The sequence below is a fragment of the Prorops nasuta genome, unplaced genomic scaffold (assembly GCF_024137725.1).
Source record: "Prorops nasuta isolate Cenicafe-Biocafe unplaced genomic scaffold, Cenicafe_Pnas_1.2 PNAS00001, whole genome shotgun sequence".
NCBI classification, from domain to species: domain Eukaryota; kingdom Metazoa; phylum Arthropoda; class Insecta; order Hymenoptera; family Bethylidae; genus Prorops; species Prorops nasuta.
The window spans coordinates 17,060,353-17,079,287 of NW_027116798.1; the positions used below are offsets into that span (position 1 = coordinate 17,060,353).

Genomic DNA, 18,935 nt, shown 5'->3' on the forward strand with positions numbered 1-18,935 from the left:
CAGACAAATCCACCAATTTTGTGTGTGTGTGTAAAGTGTTCACATGCTAATTGTAGCAGAAAGAGGTATAAATGGAGAAGTGTCAAGAAAGGGATGGTTACTAAAGTAAAAATCGAAAATAATGAAAAGTGCGACCTATTTTAAGTTGGCACTCCACAATATTGACCAATTAGCGCTCTCAGACACCGCCATTTCGAGTGCTATAATCAAATAACATGAATCTCCTATATACCGCTATTAGACATAGACCCTGTGCACTATTACTTCCGTAAAAGAGCATTATTACTGAGATACATCAGAGCTTTGATTCAACGAAAAAATTATTGTACTGTCACTTTCGCTGACATCTCCCTTTTGATAAACAAAAGAAGCTCGTACTTATCCAGGGATCCGTATTGCTACACACAAATATGTGAAACTATGCCAATTATAAATATTACATCTCGACGTTCTACATCTTTGTTCTAAGTAGTGTATGGAATTTATTTCCTGTATATTTTTAAGAGGATCCTCGAAAGCATTTATTCAATTGAAAATTCTGGACAACAATACGGCGTTATTTGTAAATTAAAATTTTGAAGTCGTTTTATTTTTTCGGTGATGCCCCGTATGAACTGCTCTATCTAATATGATATTTAAAAAATAAGTATTATATTAAAAAAGCAATTTGAAGAAAATCTTTGTTCGCTTTTTAAGAATCTTACTATTCTATTACATACAGCAGATTAGTACGTTATTGAAAGAGTAAAATTACTTGAAAATCGGTTTTCACACAATGCTATAGTCTACTGTTGGAACTTTAACCTATAAGTAGAAAACCTAAGTGATCCATTTAATAATAAATAAGCCTTTTTTCGTTTTATGATAGGACCAGCATCAAAATAAGGAGTCATTTTTTTTAATGTCTTAGATTATTTTTCATAGTTTTTGCACGCTCTGAGGTACGAAAATATTTCAGATAAGTTAGTAAATATTAATACTTCCCTCTTCTTTTTATTACAATTTCCTTGGTAATTTGGTAAATAATTCAATTAGGATCATGCCATCTACTATCGACCTTAAAATAGAATCTGGTCCACCAATTGGCTAGTTATACTGGGAAGCGCATTCATGCAGACACTATGCAAAAACTAGTAGGTAAAAACTATGGATAATCTATAGCATGAAGAAAAAATTATTTTTAATTTTGTGGCTTGTCCTTTCATAAAGTGAAGAAAGGGTATACTTAAATGGATCATTCAGGCTTTCTACTTACAGGTCGAAATTTCGAAATAAGACTGTAGCACTATTTGTATGAAAACCGATTTTCAAGTCATTTTTACTCTTCAATAACGTATCAAAAACTGCTATATATACGGCGCATTACCGGAAAAAACGGCTTTAAATTTAATCTACAAATAACGCCATATTGTTGTCCAGAATTTTCTATTTAATAAACGCTTTCGAGGGTCCTCTACTACAAATATACAGAAAATAAATTTCATACAGTGCCTAAATCAGGAATTTATAATTAAAGCATGCAACATTTATAACTAGTATAGTTTCATGTGGATATACGGAACGTTGGAGAAGTTCGAGCTTTTCTTTTGTTTATCGAAAGGGAAGTGTCAACGAAAGTAACAGTAAAGTAATTTGTCCGTTGAATCAAACCCCTGATTTGTCGGTTTAAAATTGATTTATCTTTGCAAAGATGCTTTTACAATAGTAATAGTATATAACTTTTCGACTTATAGTTTATCCTCAAGAATATGTGGTTGAAATTAAAAACATCATTGCTGTTACACTCTGAATAACGGGGGTGTCTCAGACCACCAATCTCACTTATCTCAAAAGGAAATACGAGAGTAAAAAAGGTTAGGGCAGATTTGAATAGTTTGCAAAATTGCATTAAGTGATGTAATCTATATGCCACTGAATTTCTATTTGAAGGTCACATAAAGGCAACATTAATTTTGTTAAATGAACTGCTTTATTTTTTTGTGCATATTCTTGTAGTTGATATCAAGAGCTTTCCAAAGTACCATATGAATGTATCAGTCCATCTAGTATTTCCCTAGATATTTCGAGTTGAGTTTGTACGTAGGTGTGAGTTTGCCTAAAGTAGTGTGCTGGCGACTGTTACGCATTTTTTTATGTTCGCTCATATACTTGCAATTTCAACTCGAAATATCTAATTAACTACTACATAAAATAATGTATTCGTATAGTATTTTGAATATCTTTTGAGATAAGAGAAAAGAATATGCAACGAAAATATGGCATTGCATATAAAAAATGAATATATTCTTCATTTCACTATCAATTTGAAATTGAAGGTCATATTAATTACACTGCTTTGCAATTTTGAATAACTTATAAATTTTGTCCTAAATATTTTCTACTCCCGTACTTTATTTTCAAGATATTAGGGTAAAATGGGTGATATAGGATATTCCGTAAATAGTATGTACAAAATTTCGAAGTTTGTCCTGACAAACCCCGATTGGTAACATGCGAAGTCCTGGTAGTGCACAATTTGTACATTAAAATTTAACAGTATTAGCGCCCTCGTAGTGTTGCTTTCTTTCTTTTGTGTAAAGGGATGGAATTGACCACTTTATCTCTAAGGCCTTGGGAATGAATAATCTATATTTGTAGTCCTGGAAATGTATACATTTTAACGTAACGTATACACCCAGATAAGACTAAGTTGGATTGTTTTACCTCTGTTATATATAACTATGTATATGCAGAAAATCAGTTTTCACACATTGTCCTGGAACAGCTCAATTTGTATACATATATACATTTATATACAAGTCGTAAAAGCAATGATGCTTTTAATTTTAACAGCATATTCTTGAGGCTAAACTAAGTAGAATAGTCCTATACTATGACATCCGTAAAAGCATCATTGCTGAGATAAATCAATTTTAAACTGATAAATCATGGCTTTGATTCAACGGAAAAATTATTTTACTTTCTCTTTCGTTGATAGTTTCCCATCAAAAAACAAAAGAAGTTTGAACTTCTTCCCGATCCGTATTGTCGTACACGCATATGTATACACGCACGAAACTACGCCCATTGTTAATATTACCTTCTGTTGTCTTACATTCCTGATCCTGATGCTGATAAAATTTAGTTTCAGCCTATTTTTAAATAGATCCTTGAAAGCACATATTAAGTTGAAAATTCTGTGTAACGATACGGCGTTCTTTGCAGATTAATTTTGAAGTCGTTTTATATTTTATGTGATGTGCCGTGTGAAATATTCTATCTAATAAGGTAGTCAAAAGTAAGTATTATATTTAAAAAACGATTATAAAACATTTCATTTTTTTTAGTTTTTGAAAATCTTACTGTTTTATCCGATATAGGAGTTAACTGCATGATTGGGAGCCTAAAATGACTCGAAAATAGATTCTGAAGTAATGCCATAGTCTTCCGTGGAAATTTTTACCTAAGTAAAGAGCTTGAGAGATTTCTTCAAGAATAAATAAGCTTTCCTCCATTCTTCAAAAGGACAAGCAAAAAATTAAAAATGTTTTCTTTATGCCGTAGATTATCCATAGTTTTGTCTAATGCTTTTATCATTGTGCCTGTCTAAATAGACTTGGCAGAGTAAAATTAGACAATTGCTAAGTCAGATTCTAGTTTATAGTGTCTAGAGGACAGCATGATCTTAAATGAAATACTTACCATATCATCAAGGATTTGTAATAAAAGGAAGAGGAAAGCACAAATATTTATCGACTTATCTGGAATCTTCTTGTACCTAAGAGGGTGCATAAGCTATGAATAATAATTTACGGCATTAACAAGAAATTATTCTGAACTTTGTGTCTTATATTTCATAAAATGAAAAAAGACCTATTTATTTTTAAAGGGATCCTTCAGGTTCTTAGCTTAAGCCGAAATGTCTAGACAAGACTATGGCTCTATTTGAAAACCAATTTTCGAGTCATTTTGCTCTTCCAATGATGCACGGCAAACTGCTCTATCTAATAAAATATTAAAATTTTAAAAATAGAAAAAAATACGATTTCTAATCATCGTTTATTTAACCCTTTGGGTGCACATTTACTCGAATAAATGTGCACCCTAAGGGTTAATATATATATGATATTGGGATAACTTTAAATATTTAGTATCGCAAAAAATGAAAAATTTAGGAAAAAACAAATTCATGTTACAATAAAAAGCAATGTTATTAACCCTTTGACCGCATTCGACGTATCAGAACGTCATGTGCGACTTTGACCAAATTAATCCATTACGTTCTGATACGTTCAATGCGGTCAAAGGGTTAATATAATACTTATATTTTGACTAACTTAGAGAATTTCATATGTCGCGTCACCGAAAAGATAAAACGATTTGAAAATTAATTTACGAATAACGCCGTATTATCTTCCAGACTTTTCAACTAAATAGATGCTGTCAAGGATTCTTTTAAAAATTGGCAGAAAATAAATTTCATTAGCACCAGGATCAGGAATGTAAGACATGAGGAGGTAATATTAATAAAATCGGCGTAGTTGCGTGCGCGTATATGTGTGTACGACAATACGGAACGGTGGAGAAGTACAAACTTCTTAAATTTTGTTTTTCGTAAAAGAATTGCCGACGAAAATGAGAGTAAAGTAATTTTTCCATTGAATCAAAGCTCTGATTTATCGATATAAAATTGATTTATTTCAACAATGATGCTTTTACGGATGTTAGTATAGGAATTTTCTACTTTGTTTATCCTCAAGAATATGTGTTCAAATTAAAAACATCATTGCTGATACACACCTTGTGTGCATTATAATAATAACGAATCGATTGTGTAACGTCGGAGAAATTAACCAATCACAGAAGGAGATTTTAATATGGCTGCTTCAGTATCCATAGTGATTTGTTGATTTTCCTGCATAGGGAATAAAGAATCTCACCTAAAAGGCTCCTTAAATACCGATCATGAATACGACCGATAATAAAGGTTTTAAGTACTAGCATTTATTCATCACACACAAACACACACATAATCACTGCTTTTCTACGCAACTTACAATTATTTTAAGCTACTAATCTTCTTATAGTATCAACCAAACACCATGCCTACTTACACACTATTACAATATTAAAAGTAGATATATTCTACTAGATATATTTTTTGCAACAACTAGTTTCGCTAGATTATATATATCATAATCAATATTTAACAAATTGTATTAAAGTGACGATGTCTTACCTGAAATTAGCAGTTGTATTAGTATTTACATTTGGATACCATAAGCCAGCTGCTTTAATAATTGTTCTCAAATGATTCGATTGGGTTCTAAGCTCAGCTTCCATTCCAGATGCTGAACCCCATTCGGCTAATTGTCGGAAACCATTAGTGGCAATCTGATCATAACCCCAGAACGAAAAGTTTTGCTCGTGACTTGCTCCGATTAGATCACTAAAGTGAGTTAACCAAGCTGAGAATGGAAAGTCCTTCGGATGAGACTTATTAGACCAAATTCCTTCCATTACCAACTAAAAGTAAAGTACAAGTAATGAAAAACAATATTATAAACGTAGAGGGTTTAATACTTCTAAATTTGAAAACTATTAATAGATAATTCAAATTTATTGTATAGTACGTAGGTCTGGTATACAGGGTGGAACGTTAAGGCCGTACTTCCTGGAAAGGGGTGATTCATGAGACCTTTCTAAGCAAAACGCTGTTGGCCGTTCTTAAATCTAGCCACTGGTTAAAGAGAGGTAAAAGATTCAATTTTGTATGCAATTATTGATTTTACTTATGAATGCAGTAGTTTGGTATGTACGTGTGACAAGTGCAAGAATAAGAGAGAAGTTGCTGCTATGACGTTTCACTCTCCTCTGTTGATTGATTTTTTCAGAATCAGTGAGAAGTTGCTGCCGGTTTGCTGCTTTGCCTTTTATTGATTAATATAAAATTTTGAAATTTAATTAGGTTTCTAGCGCAAAATCTAACGCGTACGCGCAATTTACCTACAGAGAATCTTGGTTAACGGGAATCCGTATACCGACATTACAGGGCAAAAACTATTTCGCATGCAGCGTCGTCATTTGTTGGTGAATTGTGAAGTTATTATAGGTTTTCGGAAATGCCAGAAGATTATCTACTGAAGTATGTTGGGCAAATTAACAAAAAATAAAAAAAAATTTTTGTTTACATAAATATATTATCTTTATTGAGAAACAACAATTAAATTGCAAAATCCCCCAACGTACTTCACTAGATAATGTTCTTACGTTTCTCCAAAAAGTCGACAAAAATGCAAATCCGTAAAGAAATGACGATGCTGCATGCGAACTAAATAATGAAAGAATTTCGTGTTGGCGACTTGCCGAACACGACATTCTTCCATTATTTATTTCGCATGCAGCATCGTCATTTCTTGACGGATTTGCATTTTTGTCGACTTTTTGGAAACGTAAGAACATTATTGTTACGTCCCTAACCAATTAATCCCGAAAAATTAAAATTATTTTATTAAAAGAAATAGGATAATTGAATGTGATCCCATATGCCAGGATCTGCAGGCACCGTCGCCGGGACCTTATCTTTGCCTACGTTTGCATCTTGCATCGTGCGACTGTAAGTCCATGAGAGAATTCTACCTCCCACTCACTCTAAGATATGCTTTAATTCTTATTGGTCAAAGATAGGATGAATTCATTTTAAAAATGTTTTGATTGGCTTAGCCATCTCCCTGGATCACGATCCAGGACCCGGCGTCGACTAATTCGATTAGCTTTTAAGCAAGTACTAATTGTACCTTCAACTAGAACAGTCTTGGAAGACTCTCTTATATTTGTTACGGTTAATAAATAAAAACCATTAAAAATCATCGAAGTCTGCTCAACTAAGTGTTATCCCTCAATACAAAAATCCTCCATCGAATTTCCTACAACTACTACCAGCTGGTAGGCAGCAGACATTGGAGCCCACAACAAAAACTGTTCCTGAGTTTACTACACAAGTCAGGACATAACATTATCTAGTGAATTACGTTGGGGGATTTTGCGATTTAATTGTGGTTTCTCAATAATGTTAATATATTTATTTAAACAAAAATTTTTTTTCCTTTTTTGTTAATTTGCCCAACGTACCTCAGTAGATAATCTTCTGGCATTTCCGAAAACCTATAATATCTTTACAATCCGCCAACAAATGACAACGCTGCATGCGAAGCAATTTTCGCCCTGTAATGTCGGTATACGGATTCCCGTTAAATGTTATTGTGTTCGTTCTCATACAATTTAAGTTTCGATGCCAAATAATTAATGGGCAAATCAGGATAATGTAAATTAAATTCTATGAGGATTACACATTTTAAATCAAGATTGTGCTCCAGTCAATGAGTACTAGCTTGGCACAACTGAGCACTCATGAACGCTCGATAAATGAAACACAGTCTTGGCTTAAACTGTGCAATTCTCATAGAAATTTATAGAATTTTATTTGCATTATCCCGATTTGCTCATTAATTATTTTGCATCGGAATTTAAATTGTATGAGGACGCACACAATAACATTTAACCAAGATTCTTCGTAGGTAAATTGCACGTACACGTTAGTTTTTGTGCGAGAACGCGAATTAAATTTCAAAATTTCATATTAATCAATAAAAAGGCAAAACAGCAAACCGGCAGCAACTTCTCATTGATTTCCAAAAAATCCATATTCAGGGGAGAGTGAAACTTCATAGCAGCAACTTCTCTTTTATACTTGCACTTGTCACACGTTCATATCAATACTACTGCATTCATTTGTAAAATCAATAATTGCATACAAAATCTAATCTTTTACCTCTCTTTAACCAGTGGCTAGATTTAAAAACGGGCAACGGCGTTTTGCTTAGTAGGGTCTCAGGAATCACCCCTTTCAAGGAAGTGCGCCATAACGTTCCACCCTGTATATATGGACATTGTACCATATAATTTGATAAAATTTACATAAAAGATTTGTGTTCTTTATTGCTTGCGCTTTTGTACTCAAAATGGTATGTCAAATATTAGTATTTTATATCTTTTTTTTTAATAAAGTGCACAAGCTAGGATGTCTTTTTGTTAATATAATACTAGAAACTGAGATATGATTTAATGATGGAATTGGTTCTTAATTTAATAAGAATTTCGGTACAGTTTACAGTACAAAACTACTAAACTACCTTTTTCAGACGGTTACTACTAGAAAAAATTAGTACATTTTTCAGAGCTTAACTCGTAATAAAGAAAGTATTATCAAATGTGCCGGACATATGTAGACAGTACAATGTAAAAAGATGAAAATTTTGAAATATTATATTCAACGGTTTAAACAAATAAAAATATAAATTTACAAATGTGCATAAGAAAATCCATAAAATACTTAACATATAAATTTTTTGAGAATTTTTAGGCAATTTGTTGATAACCACACACACATACATAAATAATTAAAATTAAATTTAGATGATATGTATACACTAACATTATTTCGGTGTGGTCAAAGATGTAGCTAAAATTTCTTATACAGTACCTACTAACATATAAATATGAAATTAATTACAAATATTTCATAGGTACATTCGCAAATCTTTATGGGAAATAGCTATTATAATATGGATACCTAGTGTGTTTCAAACATATCACAGAAACCTCATTAAATAGTACAAGTCGCTGAAACTTTTCATGAATATTAGCTTTACAATATTTCTACAAAGTAATTATAAAATAAAAAATAATTAATACACTTACTGAATATTTAGCTTCATCACAGGCGCAGCATATAGGTTGAGTATTGTTCTTTATCTGCAGAGGTCGTTCACAGAATATTTTCGTTAGTGCATCATCTACTGCATACCAGTAATCAGAACTTACAAGTACCATTGCAGTAAAAATTACACAGCCCGAACCCGTTGTAGGAGCTCGCCATATAACCTGAATCTGTTGAAGAATAATCATATTGCAGTGTACAATGATGGAATAGTTATATGATGTTTAATATTACTAACCAATAATAAGTTTCATAAGTTATGCAAATTGATCTTTTAATGCAACTTAAGAAGATCACTTGAACGGCGAATATTTGTAGTGCAGATACTAGTCGATTCAAGATATAAAAGGTAAAGAGCTGGAAATTTTTGGAATCTCTTTGGAATGTGGATAGGATTGTATGATAATTGAGCTTACGCACGCTGGGCGACTGCCGCTTCGCAAATGAGAAATCGAAATGTGGTCAGGATGATAAAAAGTGTAGCGTTTTCGACCAAGCTTTGCTTTATAAGTGGTGAATAGTAGGAGCTCGGAAGAAAATTTACTGAAAATTTCTTATTCCTAATTACATTTTCTATAAGATATATAGAGTCTTCAAAAAGTCCCGGACCGGTTAAATAACTAGAAAAGTAGATGTTACACAAAAAAATGATTGAAATAAAAGTTGCAGGAAAACGCACTGGCTTTCCAATTTTTACCTCAGTCGTAACTTTGACCTTGACCTTCAAGGTCATTTGAAGGTCAAGTCCATTTTTTGAAATGGCAACAAAATTGCATTTATCTCAGCAAACTGAGGCAAATGGTGTGATGCCAAGCTAATGAAGGTGAGATATGAGAATTTATTACAGCTAGTTATGGCGCTGTTCAATCAATAGTCGAATATTAATAATTTTGTTCTTATTGTAGCATTAGCTCAAATCTTCCACCCTCATCTGCCTAGAAACGTGTTATGTGGTAATAAAATTCTTCTACAACTTAACGTATTATGTCTTTATCAATAGTAATTATAGTATCCCGTATTTTCTGCTCGAGTTCATTGAGGTTCACTGGTTTCGTTTAATATACCTTATCTTTAAGGTAACCACACACAAAATAATCAAGCGGAGTAAAATCAGGAGATCTAGCTGGCCATTCTATCGCACCTATTCATTCTATCCACCTTCCTGCAAATACCCCATTTAAATAATCATGTACACCTCGCCCATAATGAGGGGGCACCGTCTTGCTCGAACATCATTTCATCAAACTCATTGCCCACAATTGCGTGAATCGATGGGGCGATTTCATTTCGGAGCATGTATTCATACTTAATCTCAGCAAGATTCCCTTTAATAGAGAAGGGTCCAAAATACTGTTATTTATAATGTCAGCCTAGATATTTAATTTCTGAGGGTATTCAGTACTGCGAGTATCCGATATCCATCTTGGGTTTGTATCGCTCCAGTACCTTAAAGGTACGATTTCACTTGTCGCTCGTCGCTAGCGATAAATATAAGATGATATAGTATATGCAATCCAAGATGGACACTAGCGACAGAATATGCAGTTTATCTCTCCTATGTTTTCACTTGTCGCTTGTCGCTCGTCGCTAGCAGCGACATATTCTGAGGCGGGTTCTGAATGTAGGAACGAAGGAAACGGGTAATCGCTAGCAGCAATCGCATAATGGTTTCTTAGGTGTAGTGACTGTGGTATCGTGTTATGGTGTATGACATTTGAATTTAATTTGCATATGTATAAAAAAATTGTGAATATTAAAATAATAATCAAAAGTTATGAGGTATGCACATATATTGAATGTGGAATTAATAAAGGTTTCATATATATTTGAAATGAATGTTTTCTTAAATCCTTGTTATGAAAATATTTCCTTCATTTTCCTATATAACATGAGAGGATGAAAATTATATAGTTTATATATCAGAAAATAATAATTTACATTAGTAAAGTTATGATTATCCCTAGTTTGATAATTTTATTAGTAAAATTAATTGTTGCTACATGTTACTCATAATAAAACTTAATTGAATTTATTTTGTAATAAAAATATTACAATTTAAGATTCAGTTTTTAGTAAGAAATCTATACAGGGTGAGGAACTTAAACCGCCCTAAAACATTATTAGTAGAAAAAGATGCATATCTTTTTAACTATATAAGAGATATTCAATTTTTATATATGACCTTTGCGAAAGAAAATAACAAGAGAATTCTAGAAGGTCCTATGCACAAATTGAATATATTTTATAATTAAAGAGATACTCGTCTTTCTGCATCTATATTCTAGGGCGGTATAACAGCTTCACTCTGTATATATGCCGTATTATTTTACAAGCAAAGCCTGTTTTTTGGGTTAATTACATTCAACGTTTTTTATATATTAATTACAATAATTATTCATTATATTATTTTTAGCTTCATATGTATCGGCTTGCTATAAATGTGACAAATGTATTTTCAATTTGAATTTCCATCCATTTTTCAAATTTAAAATTCACACGATCCGCCTGTTCCGTTCCGTTGAATACATACAGAGCAGCGATACGGGCGATACTAGCGATGTCGCTGAAAAGTTGGATAAATCCAACTTTATTTCAGTGTCGCTAGCGACAGAATAAGCAGAAAGTGTAGTATACTTTGTACCACGTGACCATTTGTCGCTAGCGACGAGCGACAAGTGAAATCGTACCTTAAGTTATGTCTATTGACATTGCCATTAAGTTCAAAGGTAGCTTCGTCTGAAAATACAATTCTATTAAAAAAATATCGATCAGCAGTTATTCGGTTCATCATGAAGTTACATAACTTTAAGCGTCTATCTGGATCATCTTCAGTCAATTCGTGTAAAAGTTTTATTATGTATGGATGATACTTCAACTTTTTTGTCAAAATAGTATACACTGATCCGACGCTAATATTATGTTGCAGATGCAATCTCGTAATTGTATCGTGGCAATCCTCATTGATTGAAAGAGCAACATTTAGTTGTTTTCCTTCAGTAGTTGCTGTAATTGGACGACCTAATCTACAAAGATCTTTTTACCCCCATTTAAATTGAACCGCGTAATTATCTTTTGTACTGTCGACTTGGATATCGGTTGCATTCCTACCCTGAAGGTATCATTGAACAAAATCCGTACTTCTTCATTAGATCTCATCCTGTCACTGTATCCTTTCATCATAAGAATAGTTATTCGATCTCGTTTAGTGAGAGGATTCATATTGCATTCACATAAAGGAATAAACCAATAAAAAAATTTAAATTCAAGATATAACAATATGAAAAGTGATAAGACCGTAAGATCACTCTACTTTGCCGCAGCTGGCTGCGTATCAATTTGCCTTGCCTTAAGGTAGCTCTATTAAAATGATAAAATCTGCAGATTCAAAAGATACTAATAACTATTATTTTTGATATTTTTATAGATAAATTATATATAGTGTGATTTAAATTACATGTTACCGAACATATTTCGAAATTAATAATTGTTGATGTTTCGTACTTTAACGTGAATATTATATGGAAACCATGCGCCTGCATGGTAATTTATAACAATTAAAATATTTAAAATCTCTTGATTAAATAAAGAAACAAGATATCGATAGTATAAATATTCTTATTTTGGAAAATGTTGAAGAAAATGGTTATAGCCGAACCAAATTAAAAGACATTTCTTTCACACACTAAGAAATAGCTATTACATTTACGATTTCTGGGAACTACGTAAGACAATTAAGCAAAATTAACATAATATAATAATTCAAATACCGTCATTGTTGATGGAATTTCGTTTGAATTATTATTCAAAACCATATTTTAAATTAACGAAAGCTTGCAAAAAATTTTCATTGTGATTTAAAAATATTTTTATTCTGCATGCTCATTTGAATTTAGAATTTCAACAGAACTATCTTAACTCGCTGTAGATTATTGCCGCGCCATAACTGGCTGTGATAAATTCTCATATCTCACCTTCATTAGCTTGGCATCACTCCATTTGTCTTAGTTGACTGGGATAAATACAATTTTGTTGCCATTTCGAAAAATGGACGTGACATTCAAATGACCTTGAAGGTCAAGATCAAATTTACGACCGAGGTCACAGTTGGAAAGCCAATGAAAATTCCTACAACTTTCATTTCAATCATTTTTTTGTGTAACATATACTTTTCAAGTTATTCAACCGGTCCGGGACTTTTTGAAGACCCTGTATACATTTTTATATACTAAACTCAAATGAGAGAGACGTGGGAGTAATTTACGTAAAAAAAGACGATCAAAATCGTTGTGTTTTGACTATGAGTATTCCAAAACTTGCTGAGCGTAGATGACTTGTTCGCGGGTTTTCCATCGTTTTAGATTGGGGTGCTCCGTGTGTAGATCATATATATCCTCCTCGATTAAATTTGACAAATTTTAATACGCTTGCGTGGGCTTCCAGAGTTGCTTAGTTACAAACTTTGAAGGGTTATGTAATGTACAAAACGTAACATTTGCAAAAAATTCAAGTCGAGCGACTGATAAAGAAAATAAAATTATATCCATAGTTCATAAACGGACATTTTCTCGAGTGTTCGCTACTTGTACATAGGTTGCTTCGCCGGGATTCGGAAAGACTCGGGAATATGGCGACAGCTTAAATCGATGGATCGATTTTCGGATAGGTTAGGTGGGGATTGATTTTAAGTTCAGTTCTGTTTCGTCAATGATGCAAGTAGCAATTAAAAGAAAAGGTCAAGTTTTGAACACAATAACCGATCACATTATAGTTCTGCGATTTCACAAACAATAAAACAAATTACAACTACAAAAGATCATTTATTTGGAAACCCAACATTCAGTAAAAAACATTGGTGCAATCCTGCGAGGCAACGTGTTATGAGAAATCGGCACTTACCAGGAAGACAACAGGAAGAAAACCTGATAAGTCATTCGGATCATTATTTATCACAATGGCGGATCGAGTCAAATTAATAATAAAAAAAAACGCACAGCGTTAAAAAACCAAATTACCACGTTAAGCAACATCCTTGATAAGGGATTAGTGGATATTACTTTTATCAAATTAAGAATAAAACGTTTGACTGATCTTTATCACGGGTTTGAAGAATTGTTCGACGAGTTGGTGTTAGAACCGTATGAAAACCATCAAACGGAATTTGAAAATGTACAAGAAAGATATTATAATATTGCTGTGAGAGTAGAAAATGTAGTGTTAATTACCGATAACGCAAGCATTACGAATAGTACAGACACAAACAACGCGTGTTCAGATGAGAGTTCGAACACAACAAATACTAGCAAGCGGATAATTAGATTACCCGAAATCAATCTATCCGTTTTTAACGGGAAATATGAAGAATGGCTTTATTATAAAAGTGCATTTCGTAGCATGATAGATTCGCGTACTGATATTTCGGACATAGAAAACTAAATACTTAAAGTCAACACTAGTTGATGAGGCAGCCAAAAAAGTGGCAATATTTTCAATAACTAGCGCTAATTACGCGAAGGCTTGGCAATTACGTGAAAGATCCTACGAGGTTAAAAGGATACTAATATCCAAGCATTTATCGTCAATATTGAACCTCCCGAATGTAGACAAAGAATCAACCCGAGGATTCACTCAATTAGCTGACGACATGCAGCAGCATATCACATCGTTACTATCATTAGGCGTACAAGTGACACCCGAAATGGCAGTACATATTTTAGAGACAAAATTACCCAAGTCAATATTAAACCTTTGGGAAACAAGTTTAACACGTGAAGAATATCTTTCATTGGATAAAATGTACGAATTTCTGTATAAATGCGCCGTTAATGCGTCTAGGAAAGAACGCGCAAAAACAAAAGAAGCCGACAATAACAAATCCGAAGGCCCTCCCAAGAAACGTCGTAAAGTCGGGCACGGACAAACGTTCGCGGCACAAGCAACAACAATAAAAGCATGCATAGCATGCAAAAAAGAATCGCATTCGTTATTTAGATGCGATATATTTAAAAGCTGGTCTCTGCAAGATAGATTTAATATTATAAAAGGCGCGAAACTTTGCTATAATTGTCTTAGTTTGCATAGAGGCAAAGCATGTAAATTATCCGGTTGTACCATCTGCAATCAGCGACACAACACACTTTTGCATCTGAATGACGGAGTGATCGAAAATAACAAAAAATCCATAAAACCTGACGATGAACAAAAATTATGACTACCGCTTGCAACAACGGAAATAACAAGCAATAGCGATAATCAAACACAATATGTTACCCAATTATTAACAACTGCAGTATTATTATTTCAAACACGAAATAAAACGTACGTGAAGGGTCGTACATTATTAGATACCGGGGCGACTAGTAATTTCATATCAGAATCTACGGTGAAACAATTGAGTATTCGGACACAACCATGCGTAACAAATATAACTACAATCAATGGCATGGGAACCATTTCGGCAGGTTTAATTCAAATTAATATAAAGGCCAGTAACAGTGAGTTTAATACGAATTTGAAGTGTTTCGTTTTACCTAAGATTTCGGACGTAATGTCTACTAAAACATTTAAACTTGATAGGATCAATTTACCAACTAATCTTTGTTGGCTGATCCAGAATTCAACATAGCGCGCCCAATTGATTTATTAATCGGTTTAAAGGAGACATTATCTCTTTTAAATATAGATCAAATAAGTATAAAAGAAAAGGGTATAGACTTCTGTTTACAAAAAACACGATTAGGATGGGTGATCGCAGGCGGATTATGTTCTTACGCTCAACCAGAGGAAGCGTATTGTTCAGTCACGCTTGAAAATTTAGTAAGAAAGTTTTGGGAGGTAGAAGAAGTTGCTTCTACAAAATGCTTATCAACCGAAGAAATTGAATGCGAAGATCTTTTTAAGAGAACGGTAACTCGAGATAATACCGGAAGATATATAGTAAGTTTATCATTCCGACACAAAATTGAAAATTTTTTCGGTTCTCGCGACATTGCTGTTGAACGATTCAAATCGTTAGAGCGTCGATTTATGTCAAACGAGACATTAAAAAAAGAATATACTCGAGTATTCGACGAATACTTGAGTTTGAATCATATGTCGATACTAAACGAAGGGGATGAAACAAGTGGTGGGTATTGTATGCCCCACCACGCGGTAATGAAAGAAACAAGTCACACAACAAAGCTCAGGATTGTCTTTGACGCGTCTGCAAAGGATAAAAGAGGTGTGTGTTTGAACGATGCGTTGATGGTCGGGCCAACAGTACAAGACAGATTGGTACAACATCTAACGCGGTTTATATTATACAATTATGTTCTTACAGCTGACATCGAGAAGATGTATCGGCAAATTTTAGTACACGAAAAAGACCGACAATATCAACGCGTTTTATGGAGACACGAAGGCAATATACGAGCGTTCCAATTAAATATCTTGACGTTTGGCGTGTCGTCATCGCCATTTTTAGCTATTCGTGCTGTTCACCAGTTAGCAGACGATGAAGGTGGTAATTTTCCAATCGTTTCTAAAATTCTTAAAGAGCACCTGTACATAGATGATCTGTTAACCGGTTCTGATACTATAGAGAACACTCGTAAATTGAGAGACGATATAATTGCATTATTGTCGAAAGGAGGTTTTTCGATACGGCAATGGGCATCTAATGAATCACTAATATAACAAGACTTGCCGTCTCAAACGTTACATGCGAACTTTGTTCTAAATATCGATCATAATTTAAAAACGTTGGGTGTCACCTGGAATGCCAGGGACGATAATTTTTACTGCTCCCCTAAACCTATTGTCCTAATTGGAAGTATAACGAAGAGAATCATATTATCCGAAATCGCAAAAATTTTCGATCCACTCAGATTAATAGGGCCGATTATATTATATTTGAAAAAATTGATGCAAAATATATGGCAATCGGGTATCGCTTGGGATGAATCGTTGTCTCAGGATGTTTATACAGATTGGACGACCTTTGTAAAGCAGTGGGGTTTAATGGGGCCAATTATGTTCGAAAGAAAATTGTACAGGTATGCAACTACACGGCTTTTGCGATGCGAGTAATGTAGGATATAGAGCTTGCATCTACGTACGGTAAACAGACACAAGCGGAAACACCATATCAAATCTGTTGAACGCAAAATCTCGAGTCGCGTCGTTAAAACAATTAACCATACCAAGATTAGAATTGTGTGGCGCTTTTCTGTAAGCCCAACTATATCACGAAATTAGCAATACGATCGACATTCAACAATTTGAAAGCTGCACTTTTTGGTGCGATTCGATGATAGTGTTGCACTGGCTTATGACTCCCATACACAAATTAAAGGTGTACGTAGCGAATAGAGTTGCAAATATAAAAAAATTAACCGGAGAACATGAATGGCGTTATGTTAAATCGGAAGATAATCCAGCTGACAGTTTATCAAAAGGTCAATTACCGTGCGAATTTATAAGAAATAAGCTATGGCGGCATGAATCCACATGATTAATAAAATCGAAAAATCATTGGCCAACTAAATTTATAAATCTTATCAACATACCAGAGTTAAAAGAAAGCGCGTGTTTTTCTGTCATCGCGGACGAAGAAGATATACTCTACAAATTTTCATTTTATTTGAAAATGGTCAGAATAATTTCTTATTGTCTACGTTTTCATAAGTCGAACAATTGTAAGGGAATTTTAAAGGATGAGGAAATTAATCGAGCAGAAACGTGTGTAATAAAACTACTACAGAAATTATGTTTTTCAAATCTTATTAGCGCATTGAATAAAAATAACGGTATAGAAACAAAGAAATTCGCTAATCTAAGTCCATTCTTAGACGAGCAGGGAATCATAAGAGTAGGCGGGCGTTTGCATAAGTCAAATTTGTCTTTTGCCCAAAAACACCCTATCTTATTACCCAAACATCACCTAACAGACTGTATAATACGAGAAACTCATCATAAGTTATATCATGCCGGCGTTCAAACGACCTTATATAATATCAGGCAAAAATTCTGGTTACCGAACGGAGAAAATTAGGTGCGTAAAATAATAAGATTATGAGTACGATGTTTCCGTTTCAATCCTCAATCGAAAGGATATAAAAAGGGTAATCTACCATCTTCAAGGGAAACAGCAACAATTCCATTCAGTCATAAGGGAGTCGACTTTTGCGGTCCTTTCTTCGTAAAGGAGAAAAAACACAGAAATCGAAATAAGATTAAGGTTTATGTTAGCGTATTCATTTGCATGTCGATAAAGGCAATTCATTTAGAGGTTGTGACCGATTTAACATCAGAAGGCTTCATTGCTGCTCTACGCAGATTCACATCTAGGCGTGGACTACCTCAAAATGTATATTCTGATAACGGAACTAACTTCGTCGGTGCGAATAATGAATTGCTCGAGATTGCAACGCTATTCCCGTCAGTGTGAGGGGCCACCCACACTACGGGATTTCCCATTACCTTCGCCCGTCCTTATTTATCGGTATAAGGGCGCCAATTGGTCAGTTGGGTGGCCAACATCCCTACGGTATCATTTGAGTCTTTCGACTCCATTTTTTATGCATCTTATACGGCCCTGCGGCCATGCATTTGGACGGTAGCGGTAGTCAGGGTCGCTCAGTATGCTAGGTCGTGGAGAGAGGGGAGGGTTCCTTGCAGAAGTCCGAGCCTCGCAGACCTATCTGCTGAGGGGCATACATTTATCCCTCAACACCCACACACAGGTGGTGGTGAGGAGTACGGGAACATGCGGTATCATTGCCAAGCATAGAGTTTGCCAGGAGCGGACCACCACGGAGGCAATGTTCGCGGCCCATCCAGCCATTGCGCAAGCCTACGGAACTACGGAGGGCACCGGGACACATTCCAACGGGCTAACTACGCCCCTGCATAACCCTTTATGCATTGGCCGGTATCCAGTCATGACGCACGTGCAGGCTGGCCTATACCACACGCCTCACGTACGCGAACGGACCCATGGCTGCCTGAGTGCCGCGTCACGCGCTCACCAGCGCACATGGACACATCAGCACAGTCCCATGGACACATTCCGACTGCCTGCTATGGCAGTCTGCGCACGACACTCGCGCAGCCTGCTTGAAGCGCGTAACTGGCATTCAAGCCAGACTCGATGTTCTATCTCCCCTCCACGTGGGGACTTATAGACACGGTGATTCTT

General features: G+C 34.6%; 1 protein-coding gene across 1 annotated transcript in view; it reads right to left on the minus strand.

Annotated features, from left to right (window-relative positions):
* Positions 1–18,935, minus strand: part of fat-spondin (extracellular matrix protein f-spondin) — a 431,834-nt gene that overhangs the window by 209,435 nt on the left and 203,464 nt on the right. The window contains exons 4-5 of the mRNA XM_066727852.1: positions 8,740–8,928; positions 5,219–5,505 (exon numbers count right to left, since the gene is read on the minus strand). Of these exons, the coding sequence (XP_066583949.1) occupies positions 5,219–5,505; positions 8,740–8,928 (476 nt within the window). The remainder of the gene's footprint in view (positions 1–5,218; positions 5,506–8,739; positions 8,929–18,935) is intronic.